The sequence below is a fragment of the Nannospalax galili genome, unplaced genomic scaffold (genome assembly GCF_000622305.1).
Source record: "Nannospalax galili isolate Female #2095 unplaced genomic scaffold, S.galili_v1.0 scaffold713, whole genome shotgun sequence".
Lineage (NCBI taxonomy): Eukaryota > Metazoa > Chordata > Mammalia > Rodentia > Spalacidae > Nannospalax > Nannospalax galili.
This window is the reverse complement of record NW_008333780.1, coordinates 1,632,572-1,650,443: the sequence shown is the minus strand read 5'-3', so window position 1 is coordinate 1,650,443 and position 17,872 is coordinate 1,632,572. Positions and strand designations below refer to the sequence as shown.

The window sequence follows — 17,872 nt, the reverse complement described above, 5'->3', positions numbered from 1 at the left end:
GATGTACAAGTGTCTCTGCAATAGGATGAGTTCTTTGAGTATATGCCAAGAAGTGGTATAACTAGGTCAAATGGTAGGTTCATTTGTGGTTTTTTAAGAGTTCTCCACACTGCTTTCCATAGGGGCTAAACCAGTTTGCAGCCCCACCAGTAGTGGATGAGTGTTCCCCTTTCCCCACATCCCCTCCAACATTTGGTATCATTTGTTTTCTTGATCTTAGCCAGTCTGACTGGGGTAAGGTGGAATCTTAAAGTGGTTTTAATTTGCATTTCCCTAATTATTAGTGATGTTGGACATCTTTTAAGATGTTTCATAGCCATCTTTACTTCTTCTTTGAGATCTCTCTGTTCAGCTCCATAGCCCATCTTTTAATTGGGTTGGACTGGCCTGGGTGCCGGGCCCAGGAAAGATGTTGGTCTAGGGCATGGTGGCCGGGCCACCTGGAGATGCAAAGGCTGATGGGGGGTGGGGGGGAAGTGTCCCCAAGGGCTCTTGGGGACTGCACTGAGGAGCTGGGTTGGTCTGGATGCAAATGAGCAGGAAGAGGAAAGTTCGGCCCTGGTGTCCGGGAAAGTGGCTGTAGGGTCGTTGGGGGCCCAGTTAAGTAGAGGGAGGGGAGGGTGTGGCCAGGCCCAGATGGCTCCTGGGGACCCGAGAAGAAACTGAGTTGCTCTGGATGCAAAGGATCAGGAAGCAGTGGTGGTTCCCCAGGTGTCTGGGGTGCCAACACAAGCAATGGGAGAGGGCCCAGGCTAGGTGCAGAGACCAGGTTGCGGGGAGGGGAGAGATGGGAGGGTGAGTGAGGCTGGGAGAGTCAAGGTGTGGAGGTGCAGGATGGACTTACCCAGGGGAGAGGCCTGGAGAGAGGCCTGCGGGTCCTGCAGGCCCAGGGAGGCAGAGCAATTTTTTTTTTTTTTTAACTGTATGTAGAAAAGTTTTTCCTGGCTTAAAAAAGTGACAGTGCCACAGAAACTGTACCATTGTCTTTTTTTTTTTTTGGTCTTTTTAAGACAGAAAATTCATATGGATACTTTTTGGGTTCAGTCAGCATCAAAGATCTTGTTTAAGCAAGCTAGGCATGGTAGCACACCTGTAAATCCAGCATGCAGGAGGCTGAGGCAGAATTGTGGGTTTGAAGCCAACCTGTGTTGTAGGCCAGCTTGAGTTACATAGCAAGGCACTGTCTCAGAATCAGTCACTTCAATCAAATCATCAAAATAAATTCACCCAAACTGCTTCTCATTTAAAAGAAAATCAGTAAGCTATGGCGTTTTTGTTTTACAGTGCATCCAAATGTCAGAATAATTTCTGATCTTAGAATTGTGGAAATCTGGATTTTTCTTCCTTCCTTAAAAATTTCACTACATGTTTGAGTGCCCCCTGCATTCTCAAAAAAAAAAAAAAAAAAAAAAAAGCCTTTTTCCCATATCTATTATCTGGTACCACTTTCCTTTAGTGACTGCACAGCTGGACACCTCTCCTGTGTAACACACAGTGGTGGGGTCGCAATGGACCAAGGTAGAAGGGTGAGGTCCTATTGGTGCAAGTCCCTTAGCTAGTGATTGGTGCAACATTTATTAACACCAAGGCAATACTTGTGGTAAGTTAAAAGTTTTTGGAGCACTGAATTGAATTAAGAGGTGGCTGTGTGGGCATTATTTCCTCGCAAGTTTTCCATTTAGCTTTACCTTCTATGACAATGAGTCATTCATTTCCCTTCCTTTCTATGCTTTTTTACAAGAAACTCTTACACCTCTGTATATAAAAAAAAATTCATTGCCTCTTTGCATTTGACCAATTTATATACTACCCTCTGGATTTTGCTATCAGAAATGTGGGCATTTTACTTGTTTGGGTGGATCAGCATGAGAAAGATACATAATTAAAAAGTAACTGTGCTATGTTTCTTATCTCAGAGTACTATTAATCCTGTAGATGCAATATACCAACCTAGTCCCTTGGAACCTGTGATCAGCACAATGCCTTCCCAGACTGTCTTACCTCCAGGTATAGTATTGGAGCAATGTTTCACAAATTAGTAGATAATCTTAGATTTTCTATGTATTTTGAGAAGAAATAAGAGACAATTACAAAAAATAATATAACGGGAAAAGAATGAGAGTGTCTTGGTATTGGTGCTTTTGAAGTGTGATGAAAGGTATTTGGTTTTCAGAGGTATCTATAAAGGCTCAAATTTGCTGGTAGGACAGACTCAGAATTTATAGCTATCTAGAAAACTTGGTATGCCTTAATCTACAAATGTTAAAACATTTTTGTTTAGAATATTCTTTATAACTCTGAATAGTATTTTTTTTTTTTACTAATTAAAAAAAAAAACCTACTTATGGGGATGGAGAGATGGCTCAGCAGTTAAAAACGCTGGTTGTTCTTGCAGAAGACCCGGGTTCGAATCCCAGCACCCACACGGCAGCTAACAACTTTCCGTAACTCCAGTCTCAGGGGATCTGACAGTCTCTTCTGACCTCTGCGGGCATTGCACAACACGGGTGCACTTACCTACATGCAGGCAATACATGTATACACATAAAATAAAAATAAATAAAATTTAATAAAATCACTGATTTATGAGTATGTGTGTGTATGTCTCTGAGTGTATGTCACATGTGTGCAGGTCCCCACAGAGGCCTGAAGGGGGCGTGGGATCTGTTGGAGTTGCAGATGATTGTTAGCCACCATGTGGGTTTTGGGAACCCGGGTCCTCTGCAAGACCAGCCAGTGTTCTTAACCACTGGAACCATCTTTCCAGCTCCCTTATTAATTTTTTAAAATTTATTTTTATGTGTATGGGTGCACCATGTATGTGCAAATGCCCAAGGAAGCCAGAAGAGGGAATCATATTTCCTGTTAGCTGTCATGTGGTTGCTGGGAACTGAACCCGGATCCTTTGCTGTGCTTCTAACTGCTGAGGCATCTCTCTAACCCCATCTCTGAGCAATACTAATGTTTTATTTGCACTGGATTTTAAGATAATGAGAAAGGAAGGAATATGATTATGATGCCTACTAATCAAATAACCTTTGTATTTTTAGGTGTAGAGCAGTAAGTGCTATCTAAAGAAAAAAAAATAGCAAAAGCCAGGCATGGTAGCTCATACCTATAAAGTGTAACACTTGGAAGTCTACAGGAGGATCACCAAGAGTTGAGGCTCAAAACTTCTTAACACTTAGCTTCCCTTTTTGTTGCACCTGGCATAGCGAAGCCAAAGATTTGTATAGTTCTTCAAAAAGATGCTTAACATGTGAAATCCTTTTATGATTTATTTTACTCCTTAGAGAATGAACTTAATGTCACGTAGACAAGTAAAGAAGAAGAACTGTCCCCATTTCTGATTTTATGTGGTTTGAGTTTCAAAATCATATCATCAGAAGCTTTTTATTCGTTTTACCAAGCAGTTACCCTGGGCATTGGCCTATCCTGGCTTGTGTGCGTGGTGCTGCACAGTGTATCATTAAAATCTGGGAGGCCATAAGGAGTGGTACCATGAATTTGACTTCATTGTCACGGAAAAATACTGATCTTTAGGATTTTGCATCCCATACAGTTATAGTTGTTGAGTGTATGTTTGACTGTTTTTCTAACTTACTTCACGTATTCAAATCCAGAACCTGCTCAGTTGTGTAAGTCAGAGCAGCGCCCATCTTCGCTACCTGTTGGACCTGTGTTAGCTACCTTGGGACATCACCAGACTCCAACACCAAATAGTACAGGTACAGAATTACGTAACCTTTACTTCTCGTAACTGTCCGTTAAATTTGAGGTTTGTTTTGGGTACTAATGGGGGAAAATTAGAATCAATGTGATGGCTACTTCCACTGGAGAGAGCTTGGCTCTTTCATTTCAGTTCAACTCACATGAAATGGGCAACTTTGTGGTTGAGCCACAAATTTTAGTAATTACACTATAAATTTTTTTAAATCATAGGGCTTTGTTTGTGTAGCTTAAAAATTACTTGGGGAACCCTTATTGAATCTTTTTTTTTTAATGAATTACTCACTTTAGACATGTCTACTTTCTCATTGTAAAGGAATCAGATTGATTTGTGCAGACAGAGGCTAAGAGGCTTTGTAGGTGTACTGCATTCATTTGCATGTGTGTGCGCCTGCACCTCCAGTGTGTATTTTACTGTCCTTTCTGTTCGAATCTGAACAGAGCCCTGTGTTTCTGTGGCTGGCTCTTTTCTTATAAGAGAGAACATTTAGAGAATTTTCCATGTCTGTCTAATAAGGTCAACAACATTCTTTTTATAGCTGCCTGGGTGGGTATTACCTGTTTTTCTGCTAATGAACACTTGGGTGATTCCAGAATTTTCTTGGTTAGGGCAGTACTTGATCGTGTGCTCTTTAGTCACGTTTTTGCCAGTTTTAAAGGCATCAAACACTTCATTTTCATTTACATTTTATTTGTTTAGGATTATGGTCTTTATGTTTTCTCTGATTGGTACAAGGCTACTCTAAGTGTTAGACACTACATTTATTTCTTGTTTTACAATGAATTAAATTTACATTGTGTTAGCGGTAGAGCCAAACTCAAGGAAGTGCAGTTACTACTTTGGGTCCTGTTAAATTGGGAGGCCCAAACTAGAAACCTGGGTGAGCAGGTGGGCCGTCAGTCCCTCTTGACCCTCCACAAACTCCTTTCTGTGGTAGCACTTTTTCTGTGTAATGGTGAAAAATCACCGTGTGACTCTGGCCCATTTTAAATGTTGAAGTAGTGAAGGCACTGATGTGCTTACTTTGTTCTTTACTGTATAACAGCAAGGATGAATGAATGCCCTCTAAAGCTTTGAAAGAAAAAGGAGCCAGCAGTAGTCCTTTCACTCAGCGCTCTTGGGAATGCCAGGGAGCGGTTTAAATGATGAGCTGCCATTCTGTTGCTGGCTTGTGTTTCACAAACTGTGTCACATTTTACTCTTAAAAATAGGCACCTACAGCTGCATAGAGTGGCACATAACTGTGACTCCAGCCTTTGGGAGGCTGAGACAGAAAGGGTCCTTGCAGGTTTGAGGCCAGCCAGGGCTAGGTAGTGAGAGACTATCTCACAGATCCAAAAAGAAAAAGCAAGCAGGTAAACAAAATACCTGTGAGTTTTCTTAACTTTCTTTTATGCTGTGATGTATTAGGGCTGTGTGAACTTACCAAAATTTCTCTACTTGCAGTTATATATAAAACTGTTTATTAATTGAAATGTGAGGAATTCCTCTTCTATATGTGCATTTACAAACCTTTTTCAGATATTGAAGATTATCTTGTGAAAATTATTTCTGAAGAAGATTCTTCATTTAGAAATGGAGTTAAGAAAATTTAAAAGTCAGTGTGTGGTTTCTGTCTTGAGTTCTCACCCCAACTTCCCTATTTTCTTTCCTTCCTCTCTTCAATATAGAAAAGAAACATGGAGTCAACTAATAAATCATGTTGAAATCTTAGTATGTTATCTGCAGTTCCGTTCAAACTCATTTTCTTATATTTTTCAGTTGTGTGGAATACTTACTTGTTGCTTCATTATTTGTGATTTCTGGCCTATTTTTCCTACTCCAGGATGAGTTTCTTAGGAAGAGTTTATGCTATTGGGAACAAAGAAAATTTAGTGCTTTTAAGGCAATAATGTACCTTAAAGTCTTACCTTTTAGGGAGCAAACTGTTCCCTTCCAAAGGGATTTTTGTGAGCATAGTCACAGAGCACGCTCACTGATTTGCTCTTAACCCCTGAACCAGACTGCGAAGTAGATCTACCTTTGTTTCTTTTTGCTGCGCCTTCATTTTCCTTGGCTTTTGATTGCCTACTGTAGAAGACTTAGCTTTAGTCTCTACCAGGTTTCTGTAATAGAACAGGCATAGGATTACATGATAGTCCTTAGACATTGAGTAAATTAGTGCTGGTACTTGGTTGCTTCATTACTGAACAGTGTACCAAATAGTCATCTCAGAGGTTAGATGGTAATCTTGCTCTGGCTCTCCATTAATTCTCAATTCTTTAGTTGACTCAGGTAACATAAAAATGTTCTCCCCAGTCTTCCTTTTCTGCATTCTTCCCGTAGTAGCTCTGTTTATCTCTACTCTGAGCCCCACACACCTTAGTTTTAGGTAGAAGAGAATAAGGAACTTGGGTGCATGTACTCAGAGCTTTATGCAGAGCTTTTCTGCTTTCCATGTGGAGTCAGTGAAAAATTAATATGAATGTGGTACCCCAAATAATATCTAACATCCACGCAGTCCTGGTATTGTTTTGACTTTGTACCTCCATTGGCTTTAGATATCTTAGTCTCTAATATGAAGAGCAAGCTTCCCATTGGTGCTGTCTGCTGTTAAGATCCAACACTTGCATAATCAGAAGAATTCCTTTTCTAATATTAAAGATAGGTTAAATTATAGAGTGGAGATACAGGATTTTTTCCATTTATTTAAAAGGCTATGTCTGGGCTGGGAGTGTTATTAATGTTATTAGTCAGTAGTAGAACATTTTCCTAGTATGTATGAACCCTTGAGATCAATTTCCAGTACCACAAAAAAGAAAAAAGATAAAAGTGTGTGTTCCCATCCTGTAGCATGATATCTTTTTTCATTGTCTAATTTGAATGTTTATTTTTCTTACAAATAATACAGAGACTTAGGTCAATTTAATCAAACTCTCTTTAGAAAGGTCCGCCATGGCCCCATCTCCCTAATTACCAGCGTTTTCCCTAATTTTTAAAACTTTTAACTTCCTAGGCAGTGGGAATTCACCACCTAGTAGCAGTCTAACTTCTCCAAGCCATGTCAACTTGTCTCCAAACACAGTCCCAGAGTTCTCTTACTCTAGCAGTGAAGATGAATTCTATGATGCTGATGAATTCCATCAAAGTGGCTCATCCCCAAAGCGCTTAATAGAGTAAGTATTTGAGTACCGTATTTATTCAGATGGCTCCTGGTTTTTAAAAAGTGTGACCCTAAGACTGCTGATAGTGTCTGTTAAAGACAACTTACTTTTTTAGGTTGGCTTATTGAACAAAGTCTGTTCTATGACAGTTTTGACTTTCACAAATGGAATAAATAGCATTAGCCGAGTAATGTGCCAATAATGTTAGGTCAGCTCTGGATATTTCTGTAGCACCATCACCACCAGAGAATTCAGTGAGAAGTGAGTAACCTGTAAAGTTGTGAACAAATGGGAATCACTGTTTCATATTTCTGTACCAGAGTGGAGATTAACAGCATCTAAGCCAAGGAATTATACTAGGTAGAGGAATGATAGAAAAGTTACTAAAAAAAAAAAAATAGTCCCTGCCCGCAAATAACTTAGTTTGTCAAGGGAATAAAGAGACATATTCATAATCTGTGGTACATGATGTATTTAGTCCATTTGGACTATTATAAACTGGGAGCTTATAAATAATAGACTTTTAAAAATATTTTATTATTTTTATTTTATGTGTATGAGTGTATTGCCTGCATGTAGGTAAGTGCACCCATGTCATGGAATGCCTGCGGAGGACAGAAGAGGCTGTCGGATCCCCTGGGACTGGAGTTACAGACAGTTGTTAGCTGCCATGTAGGTGCTGGAATTCGAACCCAGGTCTTTTGCAAGAACAACCAGTGTTCTTAACTGCTGAACCATCTCCAACCCCATATTTTAGTTTTCACAATGAAACACTCCCAAATCTGGGTCCTGACAGGTTTGTGTTGGCAGAAGGCTTGCTTTCCGGTTCACAGACAGCACCTTCTGGTTGCATCCCCGTGCAGTGGAAGAGCAAGGCAGCTCTCTGGGCCCCTGATCCTGTGCTGAGAGTATCAGCTCATGACCTGCTTGCCAGTCAAGGGCTGCACTTCTTCATACTCGTGATTTAAGTTTCAACGCAGGAATTGAGGAAGGACACAGATGTTCACATCACAGCATATGGTAAAAATATGCACAGGAAGCCATGGGACAGTATGAGGCCTTGAACCTGGGGGAGGATTTCCAGAGGACAGAGAGAATGTGATCCTAAGGTGCAATGAGGATGGAAATAGGGGTACGGAGCGGGCAAACGGAACCCTGTTAGAAAGGTGTGGCAGTGGAGTGCCTGCTATGCAGAGAGGAAAGCTCTTTCTAGTAACAGCAAGCAGCCCTGTGAGCAGAAGGCGGCACTGCCTCTCTGGCTTTCCTTTCTGGTTCTTTTGGAGTTCATCTAACTGGTACTGTAAGATGAACATTTGAGAACTTCATCACCACAATCAAAATCGTAGTGCATCCCTTTCAAATTTTCTTTGTGTCCCTTTGTCCTTCCTCCAACCACTTCTCTCCTCATTCCCAAGCAACTTCTGATCTCTTTTTTGTAACTAGATTCTGGTTTTTTTCCTTTTTATTTTTTTCAGAGAATATTAGAACTAGGGGTATAGGGTAAAAAGCATGCTTAGTCTGTATGAAGCCCAAACCTGAAGGGTGAGTCAGGAAGCTTTAAGTAACGGAAACAACAACAAACAAAAAGGAAGGAAGGAAGGAAGGAAGGAAGGAAGGAAGGAAGGGAGGAAGGAAGGAAGGAAGGAAGGAAGGAAGGAAGGAAGGAAGGAAGGAAGGAAGGAAGGGAATGTTATATTAGTGAGGTCATACAATGTGCACTTTTTTTTAAATCTTTTTGAGACAGGGTCCCCCTGTAGCCCCAGTTGACCTGGGACTCACTATGTAGACCAGGCTGGCCTTGAACTCACAGAGATCCACCTGCCTCTGCCTCCTGAGTGTTGGGATTAAAGGGGTGCACCACCATGTCTAGCTCCATGAGCACTTTGCCTCCTTTTGTGAAGCATAATTACTTTGAGATTCACCATATTATAGTGTATTTATATATCAGTAGTTTGTCCCTTTTCATCGTTGGGCAGTGCTCTATTGTATGTGCTATACTACAATTTATGCGTTTATTAATGGGCTTTCAAGCTATTATCGGGTTTTGGTTGTTATAAATAAAGATATTATAAACATTTATCATCACCTCTCCCCCGCAAAAAAGGCATGGAGGGAAGGATGCTTTTATTTGGGGAGTTGTAAGTAGTTTGGTATGACTGAAGGATAAAGTATGCCAGTTTTTGTTTAATGTTTATGAATTTTGAATATTTTCTCGTGAGAGATGGTAGTTGCGGGCCAGGTCTGCATTTTAGGGAGATTTGTTCCCCAAATTGTGTAAAATTGAAAAAGAGAGTGGGGGCCCAATGGATTATGGGTAGAAAGATCAACCAAAACTTGGTAGTAAACTGAGGAAGGTAGGTGACCTGACTTAAAGGTGAGGACTGTCAGGTGGGGTTTGGCAGATCATGATGGTAAGTTTTCCCTCATTATAAAATATTTGACCTATTTTACTTCATCAAATAAAAGCTAGTTAACATTGTACAGAAAAGGTTTTAACTGCCACTTATGTATTAATAAGTGAAAGGCTTGTCAGCTTCTAACAGTGTACAGGTTGGATAGTTAATTAAGACTTTTGGATTCCGGAATCTTGGAAACTGAGTTCTAAATCTGTTTTGTTGTGTGACCTTGGTCAACTGATGCTGTGTAATCCTTAATTTCCTTCCTCATTAATAAAATTAGGATAATAATAGTTTCACTGTCAAGGAGTCATTGTGAATATGTAAATGAGAATAATGTAAGCCAAAAGTGCAGTGCTTAACTTAGTATCTGGCATATGGTTGTAGCTTATTACAGGAAACCAATTGCTATGTTATTTGTTTGCTTTCGTTTTTCTGTTATGTTGGCTGGTCTTTTTATTTTTCTGTTTTACTGCTTTCTTAGGGGCTAGTACAATTGCTATAGCTTGGGTTTTCCTTTGTATGACAGTGTAAATTTGGGACTAATTATATAGGAATTTGCAAGCTTTGTATCAACCAAACCCTTAGGCATTGAATGTTGGGTTCCCCTGTCTTTTTGAGACAGGGTTTCCCTGTGAATGTTGGTTTCTTTTCATAAGAAATGTGTGTAGCCTGTGGTTCTGGGCACTTGGGCCTTGACGTTTGACCTCTCCCATTCCCAGGCGCCAAGAGGTTCTCCGTCGTTTTTCTACTACTGTTGTACAGCTCCAGTACCTTCACCTGTGCCCTACAGAAAGTGTAAATCACCTAATGGAACTTCTAAAGATAAAAATCACAATCTGGAGGCGGGCATGGTGGCACATGACTTTAATCCTAGTGCTTGGGAGACAGAGGCAGGTGGATCTCTTGAGTTCAAGGCCAGCCTGGTCTGTATAGCAAGTTTCAGGCTAGCTGGGGCTACAAGGAAGTTAAAAAATAAAAATAAAAAAGTTTTTAAAGATATGCGTGCAGGACTCACTCTAGTTCTTTGAAGTGTGCACATGAATTAAGGAAGGGGGCATTCATCTTTAATTGCATCATAGTGACTCGAAACTAGCAGTTATAAGGAAAATAACTGTTGGTTTGTAAATTTTGATTTAGTAAGGGAAATTCAACTTTTAAGTGTGAGGAAAAGTAAAATCTCTGTGGTCTAATCTCATGGAGTGTGAGTTAAGAGAGACGGCTAATTGAGCAAGAGAGTTTGGTCTCCATGTTGGTTTGTTCTGTCTCCCTCTTGCTTTTTCTTCCGCTCTTTCCTCCACCCTCTCCTGTTAAAAGGAGGTCTTGCTGCATTGCTCAGAAGTCAGGAATTCCAGGGCTAAAGTGATACTCCTGCTTCAGCCTCCTGAGCAGCGAGGACCACAGCTGGATTTGTCTTTTATTGTTGTTGGATTTGTTTGTTTTTTATTTTGTTTTTAGGGACAGGGTCTTGCTGTGTAGCCACAGCTGGCCTGGTATTCGTCCTGTAACCTACACCAGCCTGAGCTTATGGGAGTATACTTGCCTCAGCCTCCCCAGTGCTGGGACTATAGGTGGATCTCACCATGCTGGCTTAATTTTCATTTTTAATGTTGCATATTGTGTCATAAACTATATAGAAATTATCAGCAGTTTTCCAACAGAAATTTGTTTGTAAAATTTTGTAATACTGTTAAAAGAAAATAAACATTTACAAGAAAATTCCAAAGTGAAAGATTGATATTTGAAAGCTTCAGCCCTTGTTTTATATTTAAACAGAATTTAAAGAATTTAAATTAACAGAATATATTTGTGTGTGTGTGTGTGCGCGCGCGCACGCGCGCACACGTGGACGCAGGTCAGAGGACAACTTGCAGGAATAATTTTTCTCCTTCCACTATGTATGTCCCAGGGATTGAATTTAGGTCACCAGGGCAGCAAGTACCTGTACCCTTGAGCCATTTTACCAGCCTAACTTAGCTATTCCTTTAAACAAAACATGTTTGAAAATCTTTTGCTAATCAGTGGATTCACCTGTGTGTGCTCTAAAAGCATGTATGTTCAGTAAAAACTTGGTTAAGGGCTGGAAAGATGTCTCAGTGGTTCAGAGCACTGACTGCTATTACAGAGTTCACAGCCCCAGATGGCAGCTGTCATCCATAACTCCAGTTCCAGGGGGATCTGATGCCCTCTTCTGCCTCCATGGGCATTGTACAGCATCATATGTCCAACCAACCTATTCTGGGTTCCTTTTACATTCTTCTTAGATATCCCCATCTTGAATTTCAAACTGATTAAGACTGTAGATACTTTATTGGCCAGTCCAATTTTCTTGACTTGTTTGCTTTTTGTTTTATTTATGCTGAGACTTTAAATCCTGTGAAACTGGGTATTGGCTCCCATTCCATATTGTCTCATAGGTTGGCCCTGTTTCATAGTTTCATGTTCTCTGTTGCCTGGCATCTGTGGGCTTTGAGCTGTGACACCTATTTGTCATTAGCTGCTACCTCTAGTTTTCTAGCTAGGGTCAAGGTTTTATCTTTCTCTATTTTTTTTTTTTTTCTCTGTATATATCTGAAGAAGTTTCAGAGCTTAAGTATTATCACTGCAGGTCTTTAACAACACATAGACTATGTTATTGGCCAGTGTGGTTTACATGCCCGTATGTCAGTTGAGAGTGCATGTTGGAAAGAGCTTGTACTTTGAGGCCAGCTATGCATTAAAAAATAACCTGCTACTTTGCAGCTGTGTGACGGGAACCCTTTGTCGGTGTCTTGAGCACCTGTATGTTGTCAGAGTAACACACTTCTCTTAGAGGGTTGTTGTAGATGCTCCATAAATTATAATTAAGTTTAGAACCTTAAGCTTTTTACTTACCAGTTGTTGTTGTTGTAAATAAAAAAGGCAGGGTCTCATTATGTTTCCCTGGCTGGCCTGGAACTCTCAGAGATCCACCTGTTTCTGACTTCCAGGCACAGAGACTAAAGGTATGCACCACCATGCCCAGCTTACTTACGATCTTGCATTTAAAATGGAGATGTTGCAAATAATCCTGTCTTATACAAATATATGCTTAACTCTAGGCCTTCAGTCCATTGTTCTGAATGAAGCAAATTGTAGAATGGCCGAAAGTTTATTCCACGTTTTTGTTGTTTCCATTTTGAAGCTTCTTGAGTATTTCATGTGGCCTAGAGCTAATGATTTGTTGTAATCATTGACAAAGAGAAAAGGCACAAGATAAATAGATAAGACTTTGGAATTTCATCCAAACTAAAATTCATGCTTTATAAGATTTGAGGTTTTTAGGTCAGTTGATTTAAAAGGTTGATCTAATTCTGATGATCTCTCAAAGAGCCTTACACTCTGAAAGCAGCTTTCATGCAGTTCTTTCCTATAAAGGTAATTTGATTTCTCTTACCTGAGTCTTTTATTTACTTTGTTAACTTCTTAAAATTAGTGAGGTAGACTTATAATACTTTATGATGTTTACTAATAAATTATCAAAGAAATAATGTATAATTACCTGAAGATTTTTGGAAGGTAGATTAAAACAGGGTAACCTGGGCAAACAATACTTAAATTAGAATGCATACATGTTCTAATCTAAGTTTTTAGTGTTTCAATCTAATCTAAAGTGCAGAGAATTTTTAGGATGGTGAAAGTGTCCTGTACATGTTATCCTTTATTTATCTCACAAACCCATAGGGTGCATAACACCAGGAGTGAGCCCAAGCCGTGGTCTCAGGGTGATCATGTAGAATCAGCTGTTGTAACCATGGCACCAGTCTATGGGAGTGTCCATGGGAGTCAGCATGCCTGTGCAAAGACAGGAGCACCTGCGAACTCTGTGCTTCTGCTCAGTCCTGCTGGGAACTAAGACTGCCTGGAAAAGAATTCATTCAGTGTTTTAAAGATCAAAGGAAGATAACAGGGTTAAACTATTTAAATGGAACATACACTGTGCCTTACATATAGATTTATAGTAAGACTAAGATTATTATACAGAATTTTATAAGCATCTTCAGTATGAGAAATTTGGTTTTATGGGTTTTTTTTTTTGTTGTTGTTGTTGTTGTTTTTGAGACAGGCTCTCCCTGTAGCCCCAGCTGTCCTGGAACTCACTATGTAGACCAGGCTGATCTCAAACTCAAAAAGATCCGCCTGCCTCTGCCTCCCAAGTGCTGGGATCAAAGGTGTGCGCCACCACGCCCCGCGGTTTCATGTTTTTATCCTTTAAAGTAATTGTTTGGTTATTTAATTTATATACAAATACTTAAGGTAAATTATTACAGGTATAATTTAAGCTTTCTTTAGACCCTTAAAACCTGCTCATAAAGCCAGTTGCTATAAATTTTTTTGTTAAATAATGTTTTTTAATTTTATTATTTCAATTTTACTTTTTAAATACTGGAAAGAGTGTTAAAGCCCACTGTGAGCTTTCCTCAAGGATCTCGGAAAATAAAGTCATCTGACAGTAATGGACTATATTGCTTTTTTTTTGTGTCTTTTTGAGACAAGGTCTCCCTGTATCCCCATCTGGCCTAGAACTCACTATGTAGACCAGGCTGGCCTTGAACTCACAGAGATCCACCTGCCTCTGCCTCCTGAGTGCTGGGACTAAAGGCATGTGCCACATGCCTTTATATGTCTACATAGTGAGTTCCAGGCCAGCAGGGATACAGGGAGACTTTGTCTCAAAAAGACCAATAAATACATAAATACATAATAAAAATACAGAAATTTCCACTCTAATTTCAAATTTAGATCTTAAGGCAGAAATCTCACTAACTTGGTAGTCCCCAAACTTTGGTTCAGCTTGGCTTGATTGAGCACAACCTGTGCAGAAAGCACACCTTGTCGACAGACCTCAGAGCTCAGTGTTAGAATGCAGGTGATAGGCAGAAAGTAAGCCAGCTAGTTGGAGAGTCTGACTTGTTTCTGCCATCTGTCTGTATATTGATTTCAAGCAGATCGTAGAGTAACATTTGCATTCCATGTTTCTCTCTTTAGGAAGGTGGTTGATTTCTTTGTTTTTCTTTATTTTTTACTCAGTTCTTCTGGATCTGCCTCAGTGCTGACACACAGCAGCTCGGGAAATAGCCTAAAGCGCCCAGACACCACAGAATCACTGAATTCCTCCATGTCCAATGGAACAAGTGATGCTGGTAAGGGACCTTTGAGAACTTTCTTTTTCTTTAAAATACTTGTAATACTGGGAGCAGCACAATTTGACCCTATCTAAAACCAGTCTAAAATGATCTTTTTTAGATCTCTTTGATTCACATGATGATAGAGACGATGATGGGGAGGCAGGGTCGGTGGAGGAGCACAAGAGCGTTATCATGCACCTTTTATCACAAGTCAGGCTTGGAATGGATCTTACGAAGGTAAGAACCAAATCTGGCATTTGGCTGAAGTCTTCTGTTATATGTGGGTTGCTGACGATTAGGTGGTGAATGCTTATAGAAGTAGACAATGATACAGCTTGTGTTTAGCTATGTCTTGTGATTTCATATGTGTGTGAATGAGCAAATCAAAAAGCTATCTCAGAGACAATAGTGTATGGATTCTAAGGGTCAATATTTGAATTTTATTTGTAGCAAATAAGAAATTGTATTGTGCTGGGATTGTAATTTAGGCAAGGCCTAAGGCACTGTTGTGCACACAAAATCAAAAGAAGCAGACCTTGGAGCGAGATGACATGTATTTGCATCCTACCTCTTCAGTTCTCAAACCCTCTAGTCTTCACCACATCTCCTTCTCTGTGACCCCATGCAGAGTGGGCATATGGTAGACTACTTTGCTTCACAGAATTGCAAGAGGGTTGGTGTAAAGTTAGGTAAAATTACATAATATGTATTAAGTCATATAATGGCAAGAATCTGGATTTGAACTTAATCCTCTTCCCACTATTGCCTTCGTCATGAAGACTTGAGTTCTAGTAGCTTTCATATTGACTGATTTATTGTTCTACCTAGTTTAGAAAGTTACTTAAATTTAGGATTTTCACTTTTGTTATGATACTGCTAACTCCACTACTGTAGTCTGTTGGCAGTGAGCCTCATTTTGGTTTTAATTGAAGACTAATCCAGTCTTTCAATATAGTCAAGTGTCGTTTGACTACAGAGACATTGTCTGGGTAATATATTAGGTGCTTTTTGTCATTGTGTGAACATCTTAGAGTGTACCTACAGAAATCTAGATGGTACAGCCTACTACAGTCCTAGACTATATTGTAACTTTATGGGACCCTTGTCCTGTATTCTAGTCCATCTTTTACCAGATATATGGCCCATGACCATTTAAAAAGGAAAACAGGCTGGAGAGATGGCTCAGCGGTTAAGAGCACTGACTGCACTTGCAGAGGACCCGGGTTCAATTCCCAGCACCCACATGGTGGCTACGAACCGTCCTTAACTCCAGTTCCAGGGGAAGCCGAAGCCCTCTTCTGACCTCTGTGGCATTGCAGGACACAGGTGCACTCACATACATGCAGGCAATACACTCATAAAAATAAATTAAAATGAAATATTTTTAAAAAAGCAAAACAAAGCCAGGCATGGTGGCACACACCTTTAGTCCCAGCACTTGGGAGGCAGAGGCAGGCGGATCTCTGTTTGAGGCCAGCCTAGTCTACATAGCGGATTCCAGGCCAGCTGGAACTACAGGAAGACCCTGTTTCAAAAAGACCAAAGCAAAACAAAACAAAAACACTTCTATCCCAGACCCAGTAGTAAAACACATTAAGTTGTAGAGCCCAACATAACTGTAAGAATGCAGTAGGTAGAATAGTTGCAGGTATCCAGGACTGCTCAGGAAACATTAGATTGCATAACTGCTGGCCTGTATCTCATTGGCCAGAATCAGGCATGAATCCATGACTAAATTAGTCACCAGCAAGGGAAGGTAGTGCTGGGCTTGAATTAATCCATAGCTGCCCTTTTTGAGCTGGGAGAGGGTAATGGTAACCTAGAGACAAGAATCAGAGTTCAGTTAGGGATGAAGCCAGTGGTCAGACCGACAACCAAAAATGTCTACCATAGTCAGGCTTATAATTCTTACCTGTCATACTTTTTTCTTCCTGTTAACCCACCAATATGGATCGTCTATAGTCACTAAAAACTTGTTACAATAATTTTTTTTTACTGAGATGTGGTAAGAAATGAACTATTTTAGAAATCTTTATTGGCACAGAAAAATGACTAATTAATTGCTTGCAGTTCCTGAGTATAATTATAATGACTGAAATTTAGTATCTCATTCTTTTGTTTCTAAAGTTTTTTTTTTCCAGATGCTTTCTACAAAGGATTTATTTTTCAGGTAGTTTGTAGTTTTTGAAATACTACTAAAGTTACATTATATCAAATATATCTGTCTTCACACCCCAAGATATAAGCAGGGCATGTAATTATCCTCCTGTCAGGGTTTAGAGAAGTTGAGTTCATTTTTCCAAGGGCCTTCTCAAAACTAGTTAAATATCAAAGCACATGATGAAACACAAGTTCAAGACAGCCAAATTCAGCTCACTCTTATTGCTGTCTCAGCAGTATAGCACTGTGGTGTATGGTGTTTTTTTTAATGTTAGTGATTATGGTGCAGTAGTGAGGACATGTACCAGACTCTTCCCACCACCCATCCCAGAGTCACACCCAATTTTAAATTCCTTTCCTAGCGGAACTTTGTTTTTCTCCACTGTAAAAACAGGAATAGGCTGGGCGTGGTGGCGTGCACCTTTGATCCCAGCACTTGGGAGGCAGAGGCAGGCAGATCTCTGTGAGGTTGAGGCCAGCCTGGTCTTCATAGCTAATCCAGGCCAACTGGGGCTACAGGGAGACCCTGTCTCAAAAAGACAAAAAAGAAAAAAATGAGTGAATAAAAATAAAAACAGGAATGATGTGTTATATGGCTATTGTGCAGTTTAGTAAGGTCTTGAATATATGTAATGCCCCAGTAGACAGAAAAGTATCCAAGAGTTGCTGGTGAGCATTTTGTTGCTGTCACACTTAGGGAAGCAGAGGAGGAGCATCTCAGCCTGCGGAGCTTCCCTCTGCTCTGTGCTATGCAGAAGTTTCTGCACCAGGACACGTTGGGAAGCAGCTGTTTGAAGCATAAGTGGGCAAAATGTGGGTGTAACCATGGTTGGAATGAGTACCTCTCAGCAACTCAGAGATCTGTTATCATGGACTTTGATCCTCAGGAATCAAAAGTGTGTATGTGTTTTACAGGTAGTTCTTCCAACATTTATTCTCGAAAGAAGATCTCTTTTAGAAATGTATGCAGACTTTTTTGCACATCCGGACCTATTCGTGAGGTATTTGACTGAACACAGTAGTTTGTGATTTTTAATATGTTGCAGAATAGCCTCCTGCCCTGGTAGTATAGCTGGATTCCTTATTCTTTCAAACATTTGGAGGTAAAAGTGATCCTGAAAACTATGTTAATATTGTCATGTTTAGTTTATATGGTGGAGATGTTGTTAGGCAATCAAGTTAATCAGTTAAAAGATTTCTTAAAAGCCTGTAATAGGCAACAAGTATTTAAAAGGCCAGGGCCATAAGCTTCAGACATTGGTAATCACTGTTAATTTAATTGAACTGGTGTCCTGA

General features: G+C 40.0%; 1 protein-coding gene across 9 annotated transcripts in view; it reads left to right on the top strand.

Moving 5' to 3' along the window:
* Positions 1–17,872, top strand: part of Osbpl9 (oxysterol binding protein like 9) — a 176,597-nt gene that overhangs the window by 146,433 nt on the left and 12,292 nt on the right. For all 9 annotated transcript variants that reach the window (XM_008828455.2, XM_008828452.2, XM_008828451.2 and 6 more), the window contains 6 exons: positions 1,917–2,007; positions 3,624–3,728; positions 6,726–6,885; positions 14,319–14,431; positions 14,535–14,653; positions 17,492–17,577. In XM_008828455.2, the coding sequence (XP_008826677.1) occupies positions 1,917–2,007; positions 3,624–3,728; positions 6,726–6,885; positions 14,319–14,431; positions 14,535–14,653; positions 17,492–17,577 (674 nt within the window). The remainder of the gene's footprint in view (positions 1–1,916; positions 2,008–3,623; positions 3,729–6,725; positions 6,886–14,318; positions 14,432–14,534; positions 14,654–17,491; positions 17,578–17,872) is intronic.